General features: G+C 33.3%; 1 protein-coding gene across 5 annotated transcripts in view; it reads left to right on the top strand.

Annotated features, from left to right (window-relative positions):
• The window catches only part of PAM (peptidylglycine alpha-amidating monooxygenase), a 140,035-nt gene that overhangs the window by 51,920 nt on the left and 62,399 nt on the right, over positions 1–25,716 (top strand). For all 5 annotated transcript variants that reach the window (XM_032213398.1, XM_032213397.1, XM_032213395.1 and 2 more), the window contains 4 exons: positions 2,801–2,858; positions 10,497–10,584; positions 21,537–21,622; positions 22,314–22,397. In XM_032213398.1, coding sequence (XP_032069289.1) covers positions 2,801–2,858; positions 10,497–10,584; positions 21,537–21,622; positions 22,314–22,397 — 316 coding nt within the window. The remainder of the gene's footprint in view (positions 1–2,800; positions 2,859–10,496; positions 10,585–21,536; positions 21,623–22,313; positions 22,398–25,716) is intronic.

Here is a 25,716-nt window from a genome sequence, read left to right as displayed (position 1 = left end):
GGCACAGAGTTAAAATTTTTTAACATTTTCTAATGGTGGTGTGCCTCGTGATTTTTTTCATGAAAAAAGTGTGCCTTTGCACAAAAAAGGTTGAAAAACACTGAATTAGAACATAAGTCTCTTCCATTGTGATATCTTAAAGAATAAGGAAAATCTTAATGTAGGTTTACATCTAGGTAAGGTAGAATAGTATTTCCTTGCATCAACCTTATAAGTATTACAGTTCTTTGCTGTCAGTTCAGAGCATATGATTTGCATTTTACATTTCAGCTTTATCCTGTGATGTGATCTAGTGTCTAGAGCTAATATAATTTTAAGGCATATACAGTATATAACTGGAAAATGAATCCTCTTGAAACTAATTTATATGGATATATAGTATATGAAATTGGCTGTTTGAATTTAAATTGTACATGACCATGATGTAGTTTTCATGATACACAGAAAACATAAGTGTGGTAATAAACATGCTGCTTATCTAAGCAAAATTGATGATGATGTGATAAGGACCAAATAAATTATCTTTACCAAATGTATAGTATCATGTAGAACAAAGGTAATTGTAACAATCATTTATGGAGGGGAATATGGCATTCATAGCCATAATTTGGGATACCTATATTATGCCTCTTTGTCTTGAATTTTCAATAATCTAGTTGTTAGACCTTTTGAGGAGCTTTCTACCCAGACTGCCTGCATTTGTGGCAACCATAAAAAAATATGTTAAAGCAACTATAACATTAGCATCTTTGAATTACCTATGATTTAATATTTTGAAGTTAAAACAATCTTCAGATGCTAAAAACAACTTTTTATGCTGAATGCAGGGGGCAAATATAAGGAAGAAGAAATTTCCATTTTCATTATTCAGTTTTAATTATTTAGGTGATTGCGTCTTAAAGAAATTAGGCAATTCAACTTGTATGTTATTTGCAACCACTCCCAAGCCATTAATGTTTGCTTGTAGACTAAGATATGAAATAATGACAGTAGATTGCAGAGCAATTGACATTTTCATTGCTCATTTATTTTTGTATTAATAGGAGTGTATCCATTAGCATGCATGACTGTCAGCCCCTGACAGTTTGAAAGATAAAGAGCAATGAGCCTTTGTATAATCATTAAAGTTCCCTCTCTTCATGTAAATTATTTACTTCGAATTGATGAATTAGGGAGAATTATACTGGAGTAAATTGTTTATTTATGCAATTTGGGAAACCAGAAAACAACATATAAGTTACTAGGAGTTACCAATCTGAAATAAAATATAATGAAGAACTGCAATTATATGCTCAGTCTTTGTAATTTTATACCTGAAAGTATATGTAGAAAAAGTAATAGAATTATGTACTTTTGCGTATTATTGACATTTTTAGATTTTTAAGTAAGCAAACTCAAGAAAAGTTTATTTATCTAAGGAAATGTATATTATATAAAATAAATAATGAACGTGATTTAGCAACTTGGAAATTTAATATCTGAAGATTCAGATAATTTTTTAAATGTTCAATAGAAAATATAAAATTATGAAATTAAATTATAACAATATATTTCATTCTGCTAAGGGAAATATTACTTATTAAAAGATATTTAATGCAAGGAATCATAAGACTTTATGAAGCATGATTTATAAACTGCCATTTATTTTAATATTAACAGAGCTCTTATAGAATATAGTTACAGTAATATTTAACAATCTGTTAAAGTTGTGAAACATCTTGCTGTTGCCATTATTATTATTATTAATAATAATAATAATAATAATAATAATTTGCATATTTTCTTTGATTAGAGGTAAAAGTTGATTTTATTATAGAAAACTAATACAGTAATATATTACTGCTAGCTATGACTTCTGGGACAATTGAAATAATTATTTCAGTATTCTCATGTTTAGTGTACAGTACAAGGCTGTTGCTAAACCATGTCTGGTCTGAATAATTTTCCCAGCTTACTTAAAAAGAAAGTATTCTATTGATTAATTTTCATGGTTCCTGACACCATTAGGAGTTTCCAGTTTATATAATCTCTATACCTAGACTATACAGCTTGACATCATTATTACTGTAAAAAAAGTAGATAAAGTACAAAATGATAGTTGAGATGTATTTTGGTTGAAGCACTATTGACTTGTATATATATGAAGTATAGATCTTCAGAAAGGTTTCGAATTATATTTAGTTTATAATACTGCATGATTTTGACTTGGTAAAATAAATATTTATTTCCAAATATTTATATAGAAAAGTTTTTTTAATTGATTGATTGATTATACGCTATTATATGCTTTACAGCCTCTCACAATATGCCTGCCTTTTCTTACCATAATAGAAGGGTATGTGCTTGCTTAGTCTCCTTGCAGAACTACACTGTTGATTGCAGCAGGAGTAATCTAACATCTCTTCACCTGGATGTTTAACATTCAGTTAAACAGCTGAATATTATTGTATATATGATGCATGATTGTTGCTTGCTTCTAAACTGCCTTAATGGTGTGGTTGAACATAACGAAAAGGATAGCGCTTGAAGTATTGAGTCTAGCTCTCGCTGATTAATATAGTTGAATTTCATATAAACATGTATGATCCCTGATTAGGTAAGAAGTAACCAAAGGTACTATGAGTTAGGGAATTAAAAGAAAGGTATGTTTTATCATTTTCTCAACTAGATTTTGTTTTATTTAGAAAATAGTTTTGGCTATACTTCAAAACAATCAAAATTATGATCACGTCCTCTTTTATTTTTAAATTTTGAAGCTCTAACTTTTTATATACTCTACTTTTTCTGTCTTTCCATATAGTCTGATACTTACCTTTGCATGTCACTGCGTTTGCCAGTTGAAGAGGAAGCTTATGTAGGTGAGTAGTATTTAAGATTCAGAAAAATATGGTAAATTTTATATGACTCAGTCAAGGTTACTGTGGTTTGTCTATAGCTTAAACTTTTCCATAGAGTTCCTGCAATGCAATTATCAGGCCTAATACAGAAGCAAAACTAGAAGGAACCACTTAAGTTGGGGAGAACTGCATTTGGTGAGGCCAGTGAGTAATAGTACTTAAGGAGTTTCATGTAGATGCTGTTGGCAGTTCAGCCCAAGCATTCTCATTTGTAAAGCATTGGCTTTCTGTCTGTGGCTGGATATTTAATTCCACTCCATTGCACAAGCTGTTTATTTACCTGCTAGTTCAGGCTGTAAATCTCTTTGCACTTACAATAAGCACAGTAAGTTCTTACCTATCTGCAAAACTTACTTGCTTTATGTTGAGGCAAGGATGAAATGACAGGTAAATGACAAGCCCCACCACAGCACTGTATCAATGTTTAATGTACGTAACTAGCCAGTGAAGTAAGCACCATCTGCTTATCAAGTTGGGTCCCTCTTAATTTTTATTTCATTCCCATTGCAAATATTTACACCTACTAAGAGTCAATAGTAAAATGGAAATTTATGACAGTCAGAACTCAGGAAAGTGCTATTTGTAGTTTGAAAATGTATTGGTAAACTTTTAACACATGTAAAGTGGTTGTTGAGTGCTAAAATTTTAAAATAGAGTGAGAAGAGTCCACTTTCCTTGCAACCAAATCAAATAACCAGTAAAACCTGCAGAAAGATATTTTTTATTTTTTTTAAAATGAATGGTCTAGAAAGGTGAGATAATTTATATATAAATAAATAATCCTATTTTTAAAAAGTTGTAATAGTATAGTTACTAAATTGTTGTATTTATGTGGATTAGAGCTTTAAAGAATATAATTTGGGCTTTGGGTACCATAGGTTTGGTAATACAATGAAAAATGATCACTTTTTAAATCTTTTTTTTAAATTGCTTTTATAGAAAAAAAAAGCCAGCAGCTTGTGCTATGATTTATTGGTAATAATTTGATCAATATGGCAGTTTTAGATTGATTGAAGGTTGAAATATTTTATGGTATGATTTGCTTCCTTCCTAATGAGTGAGTTACAAAACTGTGGTAATCCATATGCATATTGGAACTCCAGGTTCAAATCTCTTTTTAGCTATGAGGTTTATCAGTCAATTTAGGATAAACGGAAAGATATAAGATAATCTGTCTGAGGGCCCTGTTATGATGAATGCAGGAAATTTTCAGTTCCTTATTTATTTACTCAGTTTATATATCCGCTCATCTCAAGCCAGCGATTATGGGTGGCAAATATTCATAAAACAGTTGAAAACAATTATTATAAAATACAAATTTAATATATATGGCTGCCAAGAAAAAAATGGTCATAGACATCAATATAGCTAAGGAACCTGAGCCTTCACACCCTCGGCGCCCCAGGCCAAGGCTTCAAAGCTTTATGAAAGGCCAACAGGGTCAGGTGATCCTGAGGTGAGAATGTTGCAGAGGCCAGGGCCTATAGTACAGAAAGCACCTCTCTTAGTACCCATTGGCTGACATTCCTTATCCCACCTGCCAAGCACAACTGGATAGATAAAAACCAAAGGGATAAAATGGTAACCTGGCCCCAAACCATGTCACTTTAAAGGTGACAACAAGCACACAGGCAACAAATGCAATCCTCACAGCAGTGGTATTATATGTGCTGACTGACTATCTGACACCATTTAGTCCCCATGCAACCACATTTTGCCACATTATTCTTTGAAGGAAAAATAATAATAATAGCAACAGCAGCAATTCAAACATTGAATGAGGATTGTGATCTCAATAGGGATTACAGAGAAACATTTTTTGATTAGGCCTCGTAGCAAAGGGACCAAATGCTACATGTTCAATCAAAATTTAAAGGTTAGGCCCTGGAGATCTCAAACCAATTAGAAAAAGATATAGATGGGTCTGATTCAATATAAATCTGCTTCATTTATTTGTAATCTGTGTTCTCTGCATATTCTCCAGAGTCTGGCAGGAGAATCCTTTAGAAGTAGTACATTTCATTTGGATAGATATATGGTGGCTGTCAAAATTGTTAAGGGGCATTTGTGCTTTATATTGAAAATTATTAACCCTGACAAGAATAGAGTGAATCTTGAATACATTAGGATTAAATTCAGGAATATTTCTATGAATGTTAATGTCAGTTACTGAAATATATTGCTTAACCACAATGGTAAGTTTTAATGGGTCTTGATTATATTTTATTTCCCTGTGTTGTGCCTAGGCTGAATTTTAAATGTTTTCTACTTCTATAAGCATCTCTATAGTCATACAAAATTCCATTACAATTTTAATTTAAAACTACTTTAGATAATAGTAAATAATTACACTAAGTATCAGAAGTCTTAGAGGTGAACTAAAATACATAAAATATCAATTTGCCCAATATTCTATCTTGTGCCTTAACCAGTAGACTAAATGCCCAATATTTATTAAAATATCTATTATCTTAATAAAATATGTATCTATTTTTCCAGTAATTCCCAATTAACTTTTTGTATTTTATTAAAACTGAAAGTCATATAAGACAAAACTGGCATTAAAAAAACATAAAAATATTCTACACATAAAAGGTAAGTTACCAAACATGGTTAGAAGTCTTTGCTGAGAACACATAACTGTATTTTGTGCTTTTTTTCCACAGAGTTTTTGCAGATGTTTCATACAATTAATTGTGTTTGTGAAAACTATTATTTCTCCATTTAGCATTTTGATATTTAATTACTTTATAAGGGCAAATCTGAAAGCTAAAATGTATTTGTTATACTATGCAGGTCTGGTACAATCTGTTGTTTATTATTGAACTGTGGTGATAACTAAAGGCCATTCTACTGACACTGAGAAGTATTATGTCTGAAAGCAAGCCATTCTGCCAGAGCTAGAAAATTTATCTGCTATTCTACATCCCTGATTGTCATGAACATGCCCAACAGTACATAATGTATTTTTCCCTTTGCTGGCTGATAGTAATCCCCATTTGTCAACAATTCCATATAAACTGTATTATACAATTGATGAGAAAATGCATTGCTTGTTTATTTGGATTTACCACTGCAGAACTGTTGTGATAGCTATCTTACTGCAGACTGAGATTACTTTTTTTGAGCAAATACATTTACTTTAATAAGTCTTTAAAATATATATCTATACATATGTACACACAGACACAGACACAGACACACACACAGATAGATAGCACACATATATACTTTGGTGGAAACAATTTATCATAACTTTTGTAACGTGAAAATGAGTGAAGTTATCTGATGTGCAATTCTTAATTTGCTAAAAAAAATAGACCTCAAAGAAATAATGTACATAGAGAATTAAAAACAATTGAACCTAACTATTAAAGTAAATAAGAAACAAATAATATGTAAATTATAGATGCAAAAGGAATAAACTAAAATATTTTTCTTAAGCTTTTAACATAAACCCAGTATTAGGAAAAGTAGCAAAAAAAATATAAATAGTGTTATTAAAGTAACACTATTTAATTTTCAATCAAAATATTGAGTTGAAAATGAAATAGTTTTACTAAGCCAATAGTATTTCCTAAGAAAGATAAAGAAAGCACAATTTCTTGAATTCTTTCCAGGTATGCCTTAATTTTTATAGTTCAAAGTAATAAAAACATGTTATCAGATACATCCCTTTCTCCTGCTTCATCAGCCCCCCCTCCTCCACACAAATAATATAATAGTGCTTCACAGTCAATCTAAATGATTGAAATTTCCTCTTACAAACGTACAGGTAGTCTCCAGCATTGGTCAGTAAGGTAAAAATAAAATAATGCTATTTTCTAGTTTTACAATGTTTAAGGTTTTTTTCTTTTTCAAAATGGAGATGACTAGGGAGATCGATACACAGAGACATTAAGTTTACACCTATAATTTTGTGTCATTAATCTTTTGTATCCAAGTAGAAAAAAATACAAAAAACATGTATCTTATTTACTAATCAGAACTACTGTACTTGTATCTCTATTTCACAACTGAATTATTAATTTTAAGTCAATTTATACAGCAATATAACAGTAGGATATTACATATATAAACTACTACATGCAGGCCATTTTTTTTTATATAATTCCTCAGCTGGAATTGTAGGTGATCAATTATAATGTGGTCTAATTCATCAGTGCTTCTGTATAGCTTATAAAGAGCCACTGAGTTAAGTTCTTAAGACCATGGAATGATTAACAATGGGCATTCTTCCAGCTTTGAATATTATTTGTTTATGATGACAAACACATAACATATCATTTCCATTGTTCTTATGCTAATTTACAAACCACTGGTCCATAATTAAGAAGAATAAGAACATCTGCAGAAACCAGTGAGACTTTGAGAAAGAAATATTGAAATAACTTCTGTCTAAAATAGAGCAATTATACTGCAAGATCACATCTTAAGAACACGTGTAATGAATTCTGTGATGATGATACCTTAGTTCTATATTTTTAAAAAAAAGAAGAGTAGCAAAAATGAACTCATGGTATTGTTTCTTTACCTCCCTACTAGCTAATATATAAGTATAAGGAATTTCGTATTTTCCAAAGTACTTAAAATCTTAACATAGCAGTTCCCCCGTAACATAGGAGTTTAAATATGCCAATTCTAAAGCGTTTCATGAAGAATAGTTTCCACTAGGCCAGAAAGAAAGAAAATATAGCTAAAAATATGAACTTAAGATTTTGATGACTAAATATTTTCTAATTAAGTAAAAATCCAAGAATACAGGGGTTGTGGGGAAATGACTTTGCAAAGAAACATGTGTTACATACTGTATATATTATTATTGCCCTGAATCACTGGTATACATTTGGAGCTTTTGGCTGCTTTAATCAACGGGCCAACATTTTGCATCATCATTCTCCAACTTTGTGAAGGTTCTACAGAAGTAGAATCTATCCCTCAGTAAAAGTAATTAATGCTTACATTTTGAAATTCTTTGTAGAGGTCTAAGGATGGATAGGTAGAAAATTGAAATAATATAAGCTTTGCTTTTTAACAAAGTCTAGAGAAGAAGAAAGAATGGTATAATCTCTTTCAGTTGTGTCATATCATATGTTAATTAACCAATCTCTTCAGTGCTATTTTGAATGATGAAGAACTCAAGGGCAATATAGCTTAGACAATTATGAAATACACAAGGAATAGCTAGGATATAAATATTAAGCAGGACGTACTTTCAAATTACTGAATTATCACAATGACCATTTACATATAGTATTCCTTGGAAGCCGGAAAGCTCTACTCCATTTTTTTATTTTTTATTTGTAAAATGTGTAACATATTTTACCACACCTTTCTATAAACTATATATCATGACTTTTGTATATCCAGTCAATTATTATTGATGAGGCAATTATTATTGTTTTTAAAAGTTTTTTTCCACTGTGCTATAATATCCTAATAAAACTTAAAATGAAACCAAATAATTATTCAATGTCTTCAGCCTCTGGGAATTATTTTGGTAGTAAATAAAAAATACTGAGGGGAATAATATAATATTGAAAACTTTTTTGTCTATATGTAGTTTTGCTATAAAAGAAACCACCCAATATTCTTTGTGCAATTGTAAATCTCATGAACGTGACAATTCAGATAGTCCTCGACTTACAACCACAATTGAGGCCAAAATTGTCACTAAGCAAGACAGCTGAGTTTTGTCCTATTTTATGACCTTTCTTGCCACAGTTATTAAGTGAACCACTGCATTTGTTATGTTAGTAACACGGTTGTTAAGTGAATTTTGATTCCCCATTGACTTTCTTATCAGAATGTTACAAAAAGATGATTTCATGGCTCCGGAGACACTGCAATCATCAAAAATATGAACCAGTTGCCAAGAGTCTGAATTTTGATGACATGATTATGGCAATGCCACAACAGTTGTGTGAAGAGAAGTCGTAAATCACCTTTTTAGTTCCATTGGAACTTTGAATAGTCACTAAACAAAAGGTTGTAAGTTGAGGGCTATTGTAAATATGAATTTAGTATACTATAGTTCCTACAGGAGCTGAAAAATCTTTCTTTCTTTCTCCTGTTAGTATTCAAATAGTTTTAAAAAGTATATCTCAAAATAGAAAGTAGGATGCTGGATTTTTTAAGATGTTAAATATTTATGTTGTTACTATCCGATTATACTTCCAAATAGATAAATTATGTTTGTAACACTGGTAAAGTTATGTTTGCTTTTGGTAAAGTTATTACAGTAAATTCATCAATTGTTCTCCTGTTACCTGATCTGGAATTACCATGTTCTGAATTATCAGTTCTGGTTATATTAATATCAATAGATTTTTGAAGTACTCCCAAAGAATCATCAAAAGTTTTCATTTGTTTAACATAAGTCAGTATGCAATCCCAGTGGATTGTAAAATTCTAGTGGATATCACAGGAATGAATTTTCTCCATTAATGTATTCCATTTCTCCTTCCCAGAAATACTCTTTTATATCACTGAACTTCAAAAATCAGAATTCAAAGGCATTCTTTTGCTCAGTATTAAGAAAGCTCTGTGATTCTAATACTGCAATGAATTAAAAAATTTGAGCTACTACTTTTTAGAACTCTCACAAATGTTTAAGAGAGAAAATTAAAAAAACTATTATAGTCTGTCATCTGTTACCCCAGAAAAAGAACAGAAAAGGAAAATTGTGAGCATTTTATCAAAGGAACTAAAATGATCTTAATTATCATGCTTTTCTTCTATTATGAATTCAAATAGACTGGTGATGACATGTTATTGTTCTTTTTCTTTTCTTTTTTGATTATCTGTAATTCATAATAATAGAACAAAAATAGAAACTTCATTATTTTTGTTTTATAAAATTTTTGTGTTCAAAATATGTATCTCCAAATAAGAATTGAATGGATAGACAGATAGATCGCAGTATAACTTTATTGATTAGTCAGTTGTTTATATCAAAGCAATGGGAATCTGTCACAATAAGATACAGTAAGATAAGATAAAGTAGATTAAAGTAAGATAAAATATAGTAAGATAGATAAAGTAAAAAGAGCAAAATAAAATAGTATGATAAAACAGAATGCAAATTCATAAAATGAATGTTGAAATAATATGTCACAATGAAGGCAAATATCCTACATATGTTTTTGTGTTATAAAGGTAATTTAAAAAGCCTTTTGTTATAGTCTCAATATATGGTTCTATCAAGTAATTATTAGAACTGAGCCCTTGCTGGAGAATATAATTGATAGTTGAATAGGACAAGTGCAACAACTTCTATTTCACAAATATATGTTCCCTCACAAAATGGTACTTGCTGAATTGTCTGTATTTAACAATAGAGCTGATAAAATCTTGCTCTGGTAAGGGCTGTCCTGTGGTATTGAGTCTAACCTATTGACAAGTATTATTCTGTTTGAAAAAAACTCTTGACCAGCCATTTTAATGACCTAGTGCTTGCAAGATATACAACCAAATGTAGATGACATTGTGTTTTATTCTTTTTGCAGTGTTCTCAGAAAAGCATTCCTATACAACTTAATGATTTGTTAAAATAAGAAAAAACAAATTTATATTTATATTATCATTTTTGTCTTTCAGTTGACTTTAAACCTCATGCCAGTATGGACACTGTCCACCATATGTTGCTATTTGGATGTAACAGTCCTACTTCAGATAATGGTTACTGGTAAGGAGATTACTTCCATTGCACTAGTTAAATATTCTTCTTGTTCAGTATTAAGTTGAAGATAGGCTGGTGTTACATAGTTGTGAAGCATGGAATGAGATCTGAGTATGTTTAATTATGAAGCAGAGTTTACTATTAGAGTTCATTCCACTCTTATCCTTGTCAGCTTCCCTATTCAGTATAGGTAGTCCTCAACTTACAACAATTCATTTAGTGACCATTTAAAGCTACAATGGCACTGAAAAGGTTACTTATGATCGCTTTTCATACTGTTGCAGCATCCCCACAGTCATGTGATCAAAACACTTGGCAGCTGATTCATATTTATGACAGTTTCATTTGCTCAGGGTTCATGTGATCACCTTTTATAATTTCTGACTAACAAAGTCAATGGTGAAGCTGCTTAACAACTATGTTACTAACTTAAGTACACTTAACAACTGTGGTAAGAAAGGTCATAAAATAGAGCAATAGCAATAGCACTTAAACTTATATACTTTCATAGTGCTTTACCACACTCTTTTAAGTGGTTTACACTCCAGCAATCTAGGTTCTCATTTTACTGACTTCAGAAGGACGTAATGCTGAGTTATCCTTGAGCTGGTCTTGTTCGAATTCCAGGCAATGAGCAGAATTAGCCTGTAAATACTGCACCACCACTTAACAACTATCTCGCTTAGGAATAGAAAAGTTGGGCTCAATTATGGTCATAGATCAGAGACTTACCTATATGTCCTTATTACTAGCCTCCCTATTTAGTATTTACAGTTGCTCAGTGAAAAAGGAAGAGATGAAGCTTGCATATGAGGCAGATGATGTAGCGAACATTTCAATAGAAGGATTAGTAGAGAGACTGTGAAGGATAAGGGCGAGAGAAAATCACTATTTCTTATAAGAAATTTGGTAGGGATTCATCAGTGTGGCGTGGCCAACATTGCTCACAGATAGGCAAAAGTTCTCAGTTTCATTTGTTTTTTGTACAATTTCTATATAGTACCTTTTAAAATTGAAAAGTTCAAATTACATTAAAAATGGTTATACAAAAATAAGAATTCCAGAAGAACTAGAAATACATTTTTTTCAGAAAAATGGGAATGCATTTTGATCCATATTTTTATGATTTTCAAAGCACTACTCTCATTGAATTTATAGAGAAAGCATTCTAATACATACTTAATTTAATCTTCATTTTACTGCAGTTATATATATATATATATCCCAAGACAAAAATGGCTGAGGGTTTTTGTAGTGTATTTATTTCCTTTTTCTAATGGGAAACTATCAGTTTTACTTACTACAATTACCGGTATCTTCTGTATTTCCCACTTCCATTGATTAAGTGATAGAAATACATGTTTTGTTACAATTCTAGTAATGAACAACATGTTACTATTACTATAATTATTATTTATTCATTTATTTAATCCAATTTTGAAAAAGCTCAATTCCTTAATGATTTTGGAGCTCAAGTAAACTGGTTTTTATTATTCCCTAAAAAACTGAGACTTTAAGTTCCCATGTTATTGTTTGCCCTTATCTGGATAGTGAATAATGCAAGCTTTTTGAATGTTTGCCAAATTTTAATTTAAAAAGTTTCATTTGTTAGGAAATAATTCTTAAGCTAGAATATGTTCAAGTAATTTTCCATTTTTATATTATTAATATTTATGCTAAATTGAAGAGCCAATATGGTATAGACGCTAAAGCACTAGTCTAGAAATTGGCGCTCTATGAATTCTAGTCCCACCTTCGGCACAAAGCCAGATGGCTCACCTTGCACAATCACTTTCTCTCAGTGCTAGGAAGGAGGCAATGGCAAACTATTTCTAAAAAAACATAGCTAAGAAAATTGCAGAGACTGGTCAGGCAATCACCAAGAGTTAATGCTGACTTGAAGGCACTTCTGTACAAGTTAATATCACCAGCTAAGTTAACAAAAACATGGTAAAACAGTGATATCCATGATATAACCAAATGGCCTCAGTTACATGGTTATAAGTCCTTATTCAGATATGCATTGTTCTGGAACTTTTAAAAACAGATAAATATGCAATTATATTGTTACCTGACTGCTAGAATTAAATACATTTGTATTATTGGGATCAATAATAAATAAATGAACTGATTTTATTCACAGCATTCCTCTAATGCCCACTTGAATAAAGGCTCAGGGCCATTTACAGAAATAGAATTACAAGAGCAGAAATACAATAAACTTAAATTTTATAACATTAAAAATGCATTTCAAAAGTGTTAAGACAGTTGAAGCAATCAGAAGACACAGGAAACTAAGAGGTTGCTTTATTTCCAATAACATTGTTTGACAACATGGATTTGACAAAAAGTAGACAGAGTTAAGTGTAGATGTCAAATAAATCCTTAATAAAACTGCAAAAGAGGCTACATTGATTGTCTAAGAGTTCTGGAATAGGCAATTCTATAAAGAGCTGATTCTAAGCTGTGTGAGCATTTTATACATATGAGAATTGTGAGTTGGTCTTTTGAACCAGTGAAGTTGTTGGTAGACGGGACAGGCAAAACTTTTAGGAGGCACCAATCCTCACATATTTTGCTATGTTCTAAGCTAGGTGCAATTTCTGAGTCTTTTCAGGCTGTTTCATGCAGTATAATCCATATTTAAGGTAGCAGTGCATAAATCAGTGGTAGGCCTTTGTTCTTCCGATAGTGACACAAAGGTCAAAGACTAAAAACTCTCTTTGCTACTGACGAGATATGATTGAAAGCATCATGCTGAATTCAGGAAAAACTCCAGACTGCGAACCTGATCACTAAAAGGTGGCGCAGTGGTTAGGGTGCAGTACTGCAGGCCACTTCAGCTGACTGTTATCTGCAGTTCAGCAGTTCAAATCTCACCAGCTCACAGTTGACTCAGCCTTCCATCCTTCCGAGGTGGGTGAAATGTGGACCCAGACTGTGGGGGCAATGTGCTGATTCTGTAAACCGCTTAGAGAGGGCTGAAAGCCCTATGAAGCAGTATATAAGTCTAACTCCTATTGCTATTGCTATTAAGAATGCTCATTTATTCTGAATTCCAGTTCATCTTATCCATTCAGACCCTTTCAGTCTGGGCACATAGAAGCCTAAATGAAATCTAACCTCTAAGTCGCAGAAAAGGAAAAATATAACTACCATCAGCACTGATGATTGACTTCTCTAAACCTGTGAACAATTCTTTCCAATGGCTTTATACGGATATTAAATGACATGGCAAACAAGACAAAACCTTATGTTGTGCCATCTTCTGATTCTGTTTTGAGAGTTAGGAACAGAACTATCCCAAAGTATTACCACCAGACTCCTAATAGAATAACAGTGCAAGAAGACAGAGTTGCTTGTGTCTAAACATGCTGAGTTTTAAGGCATATATGAGTTGTTAATACAATGTTTTTAAAAGTATTCATTCTCTTTCAGGTTGATTAGTCTAAATCAACTGATAAACTGATCATATTTACTCTTTTGGAGAAAAAGTACAATTTTTATCCTTCCTTCCTCCTTCCTTCCTCCCTTCCCCTCCCTTTCCTTCCTTCCCTCCCTCTCTTCCTCCCTTCTTTACTTCTTTCTTTCTTTCCTTCTTTCCTTTCTTCCTTGCATATGGCCACTGTCTCATATAAACAACTTTAATAAACCTCAGCTACTTCTTGAACAGAAATTCGACCTGTATTTATTAAAAATGTTACATCACTGTGATACATTGGAGCTAAAAATAAACAAAGAAAACAACCATTGCAGTGTACTGTTAGTCACTCATTTATGATTCACCATATGAATTAATTAACTAAAATGGATTGCTTTTATGCTTAAATAGATAAAAGATTGCAACTCCAATTTTAAATTCCCAGAGAATACAAACAGGTGCAAATATCTGCACCTTCTTTCTCATCAATACAATACTACTATTAATAAATAAGAACTTTGAAATGCCTTTTAAATTTTGATTGGGCCATTAATATTTGAAAAGGGCAGTTTATAAAACAAGTAACCAGAAATGCTAGCAAAACCCCAAAGGGTTCTGAAAATGGGAAGGTGTTCTGTTTATATACCACTGAAAATATACTCAATATAAATATATTTATTAAAGCTATACTCAACTTATTCAACGTTTTGTTTTCAATACTTCATGCACATTTCTAGTATTCATAATTGATAAACATAGCTTATACATATATAATATTGGGGTTGCTTTGTATTATTTTCAGTTTTTTTACTTAATTTTATTAACAACATATATCACATAATGCTTAAAGTAAAAGTATAGTTTGGGTTTTCTCCAAAGATAGGCTGGATTTGATAACAAACCATAATTTTTAATTGCCATCATCTCTTCTTTACTGTGCCTCTCTTGTTCATATGCTATTCTTGTTGAGCTGCTTTATGTTATTTGTGGCTGGCTTTGCACCTCAGTGGGCTAAATGAAATGCTTCATGGCCTGTGCAAAAGTGAAAGTGGTTTCTGTCAATGAAACAAGATTTTAAAAGATAAGGATTTTTTTGTACATTGTTTTTAGTGCTGAAATTTCTATTTCATTGTGGTTGAATCCATAAAATATTTGAAATTAACATGGACATATTGAAGAGGAGATATGGTACGTTGAATGAGTCATGTTTCCAAATACTGTATATCTTTTATAGAACTCTTTTGCATAGACCTGTGCATAGTGACTAAGATTAGCTTTGACAACATGATTCAGGCAGTCTGCTTGGTTTTGCTAAAGCCATTCCGGTTGTTTCAGTGAAATGGTTGAATGCATTGAATGATTTTGAGCCAGCATTTACCAGGAACGTCTCATCTCACTTATGCCCCTCATCTACCTCTATTGCTGCCTACTAGCCTCCCTCCATCCAGTCTGATAGCATCAGGCCATCATATACAAGGAAGATTGGAGTAGGGTAGTGATGGTTAACCTTTTTGATGCTGAGTCCCCAAAGTGTGTGTGCATGCGAAACCCCAAAATGCAATGGGATAACCCCCATTGTACATGGGCATGCATCCCCTGTGTATGCGTCCTCTCCTCACCCATTTTTGGCTTCCAGGTTTCTGCAGGAAGCTTTCCAGGCCCAAAGGAGGGCACGGGGGAAGCCTCACACGGCAACCCTGTGCCCTGTTTTGGCTTCCAGGTTGGTGCAGGAAACCTTCCAGGCCCAAAACGGGGCACATGCACATGCGCAAACCCTTCAAATGCAATGCCAGCACTCTCATGAGCACATGTCCCCAGCATTTGCCACACACCCCGAGCGTGCACGGCAGAGATCCAAAGGCCAGCTGGCCAGTGGGAGGTGCACACGCATGGTGGAGCTGGGCTGACACAATGGCTGGCATGCCCACAAAGAAGGCTCTGTGTGCCACCTGTGGCATGCATGCCATAGGTTCCCCATCATGAGGTAAGGCATTTCTGACTAATGCATTGCAGTGGATTTGAACATATATGTATGTTCAATATACATATGTTTATTGTATATATAAAATATTTTGTTTAATATGAATAGAATGGATTATACCTGAAAAACTGTCTCAGATGCTTTCAATACTGCCAACTATGATATATGTGTGACTCATCTCAATATTGGGAGTCTGGGGGCATGGTTTTATGGACCTTCTTCTTTCTCTGTGGTCAAATCTAGTTGCGGGGGGAGGAAGATATGAAGTTCCAGGTGCCTAATGTGTGTGGTCCCTTAGAACTCTTATTCCCCTCCCCCTTTTAACAAGCACATGAGATTGTTAGACAAGGTTAACTTCTTTTTGGATCAAATATCAGCAATATGTTGATGATACTCATTTATAGCTTTCAACCTCAGGCTGATTGGATGATGTTGTCAAAGCCTTGCCCCATTGTCTCGAGGCTGGGTGCATCCCCTGTGTATGGGTGTGTATGTGTGGAGAGGAACACATTCATGCTCAACGCTGACAAAGTAGCTGAGTAGTTGTGGCGTTTTGAATCATATCAGGAGTGCTGTGCAATTTGCTTGAGAAGCAAGTGGCAGCTGTAGTTAAAAGGATCTTCATCAAATCCATCTTTTGGGAGAGCTGTGCTCCCACCTGGAGTACACCTGGGCCTTTTAGACAGTCACTCATGATTTGGTTACCTCATGTATGGAATATTGCAATATACATAGGATTTTTCTCAAAAACAATTTGGTAGCTGCAGTTGTTCCAGACTGCAGTATCACATGTTATGGACATGTAGCACCTCTGCTTCATGGCTTGCAGGCTGGCTCTGGATGCAATCAAGCTGGTAGTTAGAAAGCCCTTCTTGGCATACCCTCTGTCTTTCACAGTTTCTACCTATCTTCATTGATCAGAAAATCACATATTTCATGTTCTATCCATTAAGCAATGTCATCTGTTGGGATCTAGGACATACAGTATGTTTTCTGTGTCACGGTACCTGCCCTCTGAAAAAACGTTGCCCCTGATATGGCCTGGCTGCCATCCTTATCATGTACCTGTAGTCCTTGCTTAATAATGGTAATTTGGACCAACAGCTCCGGTGCTAAGTGGACCAGTCATAAAATGCAACCTCATGTAACTGCTGTGACTTAAAACAGCAGTTGTAGCAATCCTAGTTGCTATAATCAAGCTAATTCTGCAAATTACAGTATCCTACTATTATATGAACACCATTTCTGACCTCCTGCCAGCTTCCCCATTAACTTTGTTTATCGAAAGCTGGCAGTGAAGGTTGCAAGTGATGATCATGTGACCACGGGAGGCTAAAATGTTGTAATTGCAAGTTGGTTGCCAAGCATCTGAATCACAATCACATGACCATGGGGAAGCTGTAAATAGCTGCAACATATGACAATCTGTTGTAAATCCCCCTTATTCAGTGTCATTGTAATTTTGGTTCCTGAATGAGTAGTTGTTCAATGAGGAGTACCTTTATAGAGTTTAAAGCCTTCAAAACCTGGTTCTTTTGCTAATACCTTGCATTAAACTGGATAAAGGATGGTACTATTTATAGGATAAATAATTTTCTTTTCTTTTCTAGATGCCTATTTTATGTATTATTTTATTAGTGTGCCCCAGAGTCATCATAAATATAATAAATCAATGTAACTGCTAATCCATCAATAAATAAATAATTTGAATTATTACTAATTTTATTTTGTGTTTTGTGTTTGCTGTTAAGAAAATAGAAAAAGAGCAAATACATTATCATGTTCTGATAATCTCTTTAAATTTTTAACTTAACTATTCAGATATAATAAATTGAAATCTTACGTAGTTGATACTTTTATTTATATACAACATCTATCATTCAAAATTAGAAACTTTGTTACTAGTGATCCAGTCATAATTTACTACTCAAAACAGTCTTCCATCTTCTAAAGATGCTGAAGGTGATAATAAAAAATGAGAAATCCTTTTTTGGTAACTGTATAATTAAAAATACCAAACTGATTAAAAAATAAGCTTAATTGAGTTGGGACAAAGATTTGGCAGAATAAAAAGAGCATGAACAAAAATATTGTGAGGGAGAAGCAGGTGGATCTCTCAAAATGGATTCTATTACAAATATGGTCCTTTTTTAATCACATGGCGGTGTCATTAAAATTTATTAATGAAAAGGATCATAAACCATGTATATGCTACTCTAGATAATTATACCCAGTTTTGAAATACAATAATTTAAATAATTCATTACATCTCACCATACTGGCAATGGCCGGATAAATATATTTTCACTCAGTCTATTTTCTAGGTGTAATTATGGATGGGCAATTCCAAAAATTACGTGTGTGTGTGTGTGTGTGTGTGTTTCTTAGCCTGGAGTTGGACAAGCGGCATTTCAAAGAACATAAGAGCAGCTTTGGTGTTTAAGGCCTAGGCCAGCTTAATTAAGCATTTTGCTTACCACAGTGGCCAACCAGGTGCAGGAAATGGAGGCATATATTTCTCCCATAGTTATTATTTTGCTTAATATCTGGAGAAAAATTGCACCAAACTAGAGATAATTCTGTCTTTAAGAATGATTGTCCTGAAGACAATCAAATTTATAAAAAGCCTAAGGATCTCCATAGAATTGGAAATATGCCTACTATATTCTGCTGAACTAACATAATTTGGGGAAAAAAAATTAGAGCATAATCCAGAACCTCCTCTACTTATGTCAATGGACAGAGATGATTATATGGAAAGAATTATGATAGCCCTTTCAAACCATCTGGTCTTTGAAATGCTAATACAACAATTGTAGTTACGATTGGCAATGTATCAGAAGGCAGAGGTGGGTTGGAAGTCAGGCCTGGGTCACAGAACCAGCAATGACCCAAGCCTGCCATGCCCCCAAACCTGTTCCCCCACTGCTGCTGGGCTGCTATTTGGGATTTTAGTGGCTGCATGTGCACGCAGAACAATTTACATTGAACAGTGCACGCATGTGTGCACATGCGCGGGTTGCAAATTGGTAGTAAAACTGGCAGCAACCCACCCCTGACAGAAGCTATGCTTTTATCTATAAACTACCCAGAAAATGTGAGATGGCCATTATCTAAACTGGGTGGGTGGGTGGGTGGGTGGGTGGGTGGGTAGGTAGGTAGGTAGGTAGGTAGGTAGGTAGGTAGGTAGGTAGGTAGGTAGGTAGATGATGGATGGATGGATGGATGGATAACAAGTGCAATAGTACTGGATTAATCAACAAAATTGATTTTAAATTGCTTTCAAACATAAGGCAGATAGTTCATTCAAAATTTTAAATTATAGTCTAGATCTTCAAATTTATTTGTTGTAATTATTATTGTTATGGTTACTGTTGATTCTACAATTAGCTATCCTACCTTTTATTCTTTCAGCTCCTTTTGCACAGCTTCCTTGATATTATAATAAAATTCTTAAATTGCTAGACTAGATATATGATTTCCTTGATTAAACACTAACAAAACCATTCATTTTGTATATTTCTCAAGTATTAAAATGATGTATATGTGGAAGTAGCTACTGGCGCTACTCAAAATGTCACACTTCTTTCACTTGTATAAGAATGTAATTTCAGAATAAAAAAGCAAACATATTTGCTGAAGTGTCTGTCCAAGGGGAAAGCTAAGTCATTTCTTATGAAAAGATATGACATTCACTCGAATTAAATCTGTGATTCTAAAGACTAATTTCTCCAGGGTCAAAAATAGGAGTTCAGTTAGATACATAATTAATTGATTATGTGTCATCAAATCAGTAGCATCTGTAGGTAACTATATAGATAAACCTTTTCCAGGATGATCTGCCTCTAACCTGACTCTTCAAGTTTTCAAACAATACATCCAATGGCACTATAAAAGTCTACCCATCTTGCTGCTAATTCAACTCTTATTCTCCTGCTTCCATCTTTCACAACATTATGGACTTTTCAAGGGAACAGGTCTTTGCATAAGACCCGAAGAATACAATATTTTTTCCTACTTCATTTGTGTCAATTAGAACTCTAGAATGTGTTCAGTGATGCTGTGGTTTAAATTCTTGGCTATCCAAAGTATTTTCAGGTGGTTTCTCCAACATCAAAGTTCAATAGATCAATATATTTTCTATCCTAAGTATGTACATATCAATTGAATTGATGTAAATATCTTTTCAAAGTTTTCATTGCATTCCTACCTTTTGTTGTTGTTGTTAGTTGAAGTTATGTCTGACTCATAATGACCCCATGGACAACGTTACTCCAGGCCAGTGGTGGTGTCCGGATCCCGTTCCAACCAGTACGGTTGGAACTGGCCTGGCGGCATCCACATGGAAGCATGCAGCGTGCATGCACACATGTGCAGCACACACATGCATCTTAACGCCTCCATGAGCCTCTGTGATGCTCCATCTGTTCAGTGGAGCATCATGCAGGCGCTCTATGCGCCATGCGCGTACATGGAAGCGGCAAAGACTTAAAAGATTGGTAAGGAGCTTGGGCAGGCCCTCTGGAGCACCGTACCGGAACAGTATCCGGTGCTCCAGGCAGGCTCTGGTATGCCTGTACCGGGGCATACCGCCTGCAACCCACCACTGCTCCAGGCTTTCCTATCCTCTACCATCTTCTTGAGTCCATTTAAGCCTAGCACTAGTCTATGGTGTACTTCTTGACTGTTGCATAAGGTAGTCTTCAAAAACAGAAGATATCAGTATGAATTTTAATTCTGGTTGCTTTACCTGTTCTCATTGCTTTAGTTTTCTGTATCTTAAATATTAATGATATTTTTCACAGCATACCCTGTCTTTTATTAGCAGACAACCCAGATTATTCGTACTTTCACCTATCAGAGTAATGTCATCAGCATTCAGGTTTTTGATCAGCTAGGTCAGCTAAATTCTGACACAATTTATGACAGATATATGAGCCTGCCTTTCTTTTTTGCTTTCTCTTATTGAATCCCTTTCTGATACCAATATAATAGTACTTTAATATTTAAATGGATATAAACAAGAAACACATATAATTATCATTAAGAAGTATGACTGACTGACTGACTGACTGACTGACTGACTGACTGACTGACTGACTGATTGATTGATGTGGACCAATATGATATAGTAGTTAGAGGATCTGATTGGAAAGATTCCAATTTTTATCCATTTCCTGTGACAGCCTTATATCAGGTTCAGTCTTTTACCTTAACCTACTTCAGAAGCTGCTTCAAAAGATAGGGCTATAAAGACAGTATTAAATTTTATGGTGGAATGGAAGACTACTAATATAATAAATAAAATATTCCACATTCAGGACATGTTTCTGATGACAGTGATGACAAGGACAAAGGGATTCAATACCTTGAAAAACATTTTAAAATGATTCTAAATTGTAAAACATGTCATGGTTCAGAAGCATTTTTTTAAATGAAGAAGCCTAATTGTAGAAGTAGCTTTTCCGATGAGATGTGAAATGAGAGGTCTGATGAGGTTGGGGACAAAACTTAAAAGAGATTCTATGTTTGTGTTTGTGTGTGGATGTTTTCTAGGAATTGTGATGAAGGAACATGTACGGACACAAGTGATATCTTATATGCTTGGGCAAGAAATGCACCACCAACAAGATTGCCAAAAGGTATGAGATTTTTTGTGATGTCGCATTCTACACATGATGTAATAATAGGAAAATCAATTTATGTTGCATTAGTGCACTAATTTCTATATTACTCTAATAGTAGTGAATATTTTTACTCAAATAATTAGGCATTCAGAGAATGAAATTGCTCACTTAGCAATTTACTATAAAAAGGGGTGTTTGGGGATTTTTCCCCCATGTTTTTTACTTTTAGTGTACAGCTGAACACATTATATAGTGCATCTTTCTGCTGATTTATTTCTTTTTACTGCAGTTGCCAATAACTTTTATGGCTAATAAATTATGAAATATTAGTAAATCCATTTGGCTTGCAGCAGAATATGTCAAAAAGATTTTCAAAATCTATAGCAGTTTTCATATTCCCACATTATAAAACAAATATAAATATATAAATAAATAAAGAAGATATGAACTAGGATCACTATTTCTATTTGATTTTGTTCTTCTTAAGGTAGAGACAAATTCAGAACTATCATGCAGAACTATCTGTTGCAATATTTATTTTCCTTGAAGCACGTACTTTAGGGATGGCTTCTTCAGAGAATATAAGGGCAAAATGTTGCATTGTGTCTTAAATCTTTAATATTAACATGCTCTTACGGTTTTTTTCCCCTTTAAAAGTATGCTTGAATGTGATAAAGTGAGTTTCACCTTTTCTTCCCCCTTCAAGGTGTTGGGTTTAAAGTTGGAGGAGAAACGGGGAGTAAATATTTTGTTCTCCAAGTCCATTATGGGGATATTGGTGCATTCAAAGGTATGTAAAATCTTTACTCTTGCTGTTATGAGTAAGATAAATAAATGTGCCTACTGTGGGATGGCAGGGCTTCCTTTATTAAATTTAGGATAAATCTGTCAATAGGCTGATGCAATAAATTTCCAAAATTATTTTGGTGGAACTTTTGATGGAACAAAATTATTTTGATAGAACCAAATGGAAGATTTCTAACTGGTAAGTTCCAATCTCTGTCCTCACATTTCCCTGCATAATTAAGCATGAACAGAACTCAATTTTGAATATTAGTTAACAAGTCCTCTTCTGAGGTCCATAAATACTTAATCCTTGAGGATGTCCATTGAACTGCCTGAGATTCTTCTTGCTATCCTCTTCCACATTAAGATTTGTGAAGGCAGGAGAGATAATAGCAAGAACTAGGGCAGGAAGAATGGATCCATTTCATGTTAGACTCAGTAAATTTAAGTAACATTTTTTTAGAGGAAAGAATTCAATTTTAAGTACCCATTATAGTACTTTTCTTTTTTCAATCTTTTCTTTTTAACCAATCTTCTGAAATCACGTTGGTAGACTAATTAAATTGAATAAAATCAAATGGATGTTAAATTAATAAAATATTATGTTTGTTCACTATATTTCTAATAGTCTCTATTAAAAAAACTATTTCAGTTTTTGCAAATTACAGACCATTTTGGTAGTTCATGTAAATCTCAGTTGTGATAGCATGCCATTGCAGCATATTCCAGTAAGATACATATCTTGTGGGTTTAATTTTTAGCAAGTGAAAATGTATTCTGATTTATAAATGCCAAGGACCTCTGTTTGATAAGAGCAGCAAATCAGTAATTCATAGTAACTATTGTTAGCTCAGTTGAAATTAATTTAAACTGCACTTTGATAATATTTTGTAGATTACTTATCTTCCCCTTACTGTATCTTTCCTTCAAGGCTAAATTGAAGGTGTTGTGGAGTTTATAGAAGTCTTTATTGTTCTTCGCAACATGTTCTCTGATGCATGTAATTATACCTAGTTAACGTATATGTGATTTTCTTCTTCCAAAGTAATCTGATTTTCTGTTTATTTGAATGTTTATATTTTATTCTGTTTTTAAACAGCTCCAAATTTGTTTATAGTAAAAATACATTCCTACGAAGAGCTTATAAGGGCCTGGGGAAATTAGATATAGTTTTTAAACAATGTTAATTTCCACTCTCAGTAAATTTGTGCCACAGCTGATCTTGATTATTCCTGAAAAAATGAGGCAACGTTGAAACTGTTATTATTTGAATAGGAAAGGGCTAGGAATTTCTTCTAGGCTAGACTAAAAAATGTAATCATTTCCATATTATTGCCAAGAAAATTACAGTCATCATAGGATATCATGTCAATATTTCCAGCTGTTTAATTTAACAAAGTTTGTGATGCACAAGACACTATTTCTTTATTCAAGGACTGGTCTTCATAAGATTCATTAGGTCTTCACCTTAAGCTACATTGACAAAACTTCAAAAGAAGAATAAAATCCATTGTATTCTTTATAATAAGTATTCACTTAATTAAAAAGATTGTTTTAAATTTCCTTTTTAGATATATAGACTCTTTCCTAATCTTTGAAATGTGCATTTATAAATATATCTTAGATGTGCATCTATGAGCATTCCTCCACATGCCTTCATACATTATGTAGCAAGAGATGACGTTTAAGATAAACTTTTAAGCAAACGTTTTTATCATTTTCTTATTTGTGACTATGTTTGCCCTATATTTTTGGTCTAGTTTGGAACAGTCAATAACAAATGATTTTATTAACATTGGGTACATTTATCACCACTTCCATGTGTAATATTTCACAAATAAGAGTGGAGTGGAAAATTGGTTTCTATTTCTTCTGGGCTTTTTAAAAAACATAACCATGGTACAATAAGTAGGTTTTAGGATTTTTTTTAGTTTTATAAACCTTTAATGTATCATTTGAGTGGCAGTTACCATTTATTTTTTTTTAGTGATCAAAGAATCAGGAGCTGATACTCCTATCACAATGGATTTTGCTATAGAGACTCTGCAGTTCAGAAGTGCTATTAAATCCACAGTAGTAAGCATAGATTCTTGTTTGATCTCTGTTGGAAACGCTGCCTAGAGAATCAGCTTGAAAGAAATCTGCTTCCGAGAGTAGGTTGAATACATTTTCCTCTCATTGCCATAGGGCAAATAGAAGCTAATAATTCATTTGTTCTAAAGGAATATATACTTGCTGTCTAACTGAAATGCAAAAATCAAAGGAGTTATCCTAGACTGAGAGGCAAATGGGAACGAACATACGCTCTATAAGGATCATTGTGTTCAGGCAATCCGCGTAGCATATGTAGTACTTGCCAAGAAAGGAAATTTTATGATCTTGTTTTTTCCAAGAATAAAATTGGTTAGACATTGCCGTTTTTGGAAATAGATGTTTAAGAATTAAAAAAAAAAAGATCCGTATGTTGGAATTCTGTTAGAAAGTTTCTACATCATGTGTATTTAATGTAGGAATATGTTATTTGCAAAAAAAAGAAAACTATATGTTACACAAAGCTTTAGTACAGCAGGCAATTTTTCTGAAGAACGTAGCTATATGGATTTAAAGGGAGCAATTATTTCCCTGGGGTTTCACTAGCGATGTTAGTTTATTCCCTTATTGTTTTTATTTACTACAGATGAAAATGTGATAATGGCTGCTTGTGAATGCTACAATTTTATATAATTTGGGGTGAAGTAAATTTCAGATTATAGCAATTACATATCATTTTTAACCCCTTAGAAATCCCCTGCAATGCTGTTTATAAGCTGTTGATTTCTGCATCTGTTTTGAATTTCTTTAATGAATCAAGGATTGAAATATATGAATATTTGGTGTAAAACCATTGAATCTGGACGAAGTGCATGAAGAACCTCTCGATTCCAATGCAGTTTCTGTTTTTCTTGTACCATCTGTCCTTTCTGGATCAGCAATGCCTGACTGGATCTAGAAAAACTATCCAGTTCTTTGCTTGGCTAAAGATAATGAGTTGCTCTTGGCAAATTATAATCAGTCAGTGGAACATCTTTGACTTAGTAAAATGAAAGCAAACTACTTCACAGGATTGTTTTAGGATGAAATAAGAAAGGTTATAATGTGATCTGTGTTCTCTAAAAGGAATTCTAATTTTCCATATCTCTGTAATGATCTTCCTTTCTCATTTGTTTTTCTAAGCTTTTCTTTAACTAGCAACTGTTTATTTTCCAGCTATTTAAAGTATTTTTGTCTAAAAACTATAGTCTGCTAAAGCAATTCTTATGGTTAAAAAATGAGGAGAGTTACCA

Source organism: Thamnophis elegans, chromosome 3 (assembly GCF_009769535.1).
Source record: "Thamnophis elegans isolate rThaEle1 chromosome 3, rThaEle1.pri, whole genome shotgun sequence".
Lineage (NCBI taxonomy): Eukaryota > Metazoa > Chordata > Lepidosauria > Squamata > Colubridae > Thamnophis > Thamnophis elegans.
Note: the sequence above shows the minus strand (reverse complement) of the source record. Positions and strands in the feature narration are given on the sequence as shown.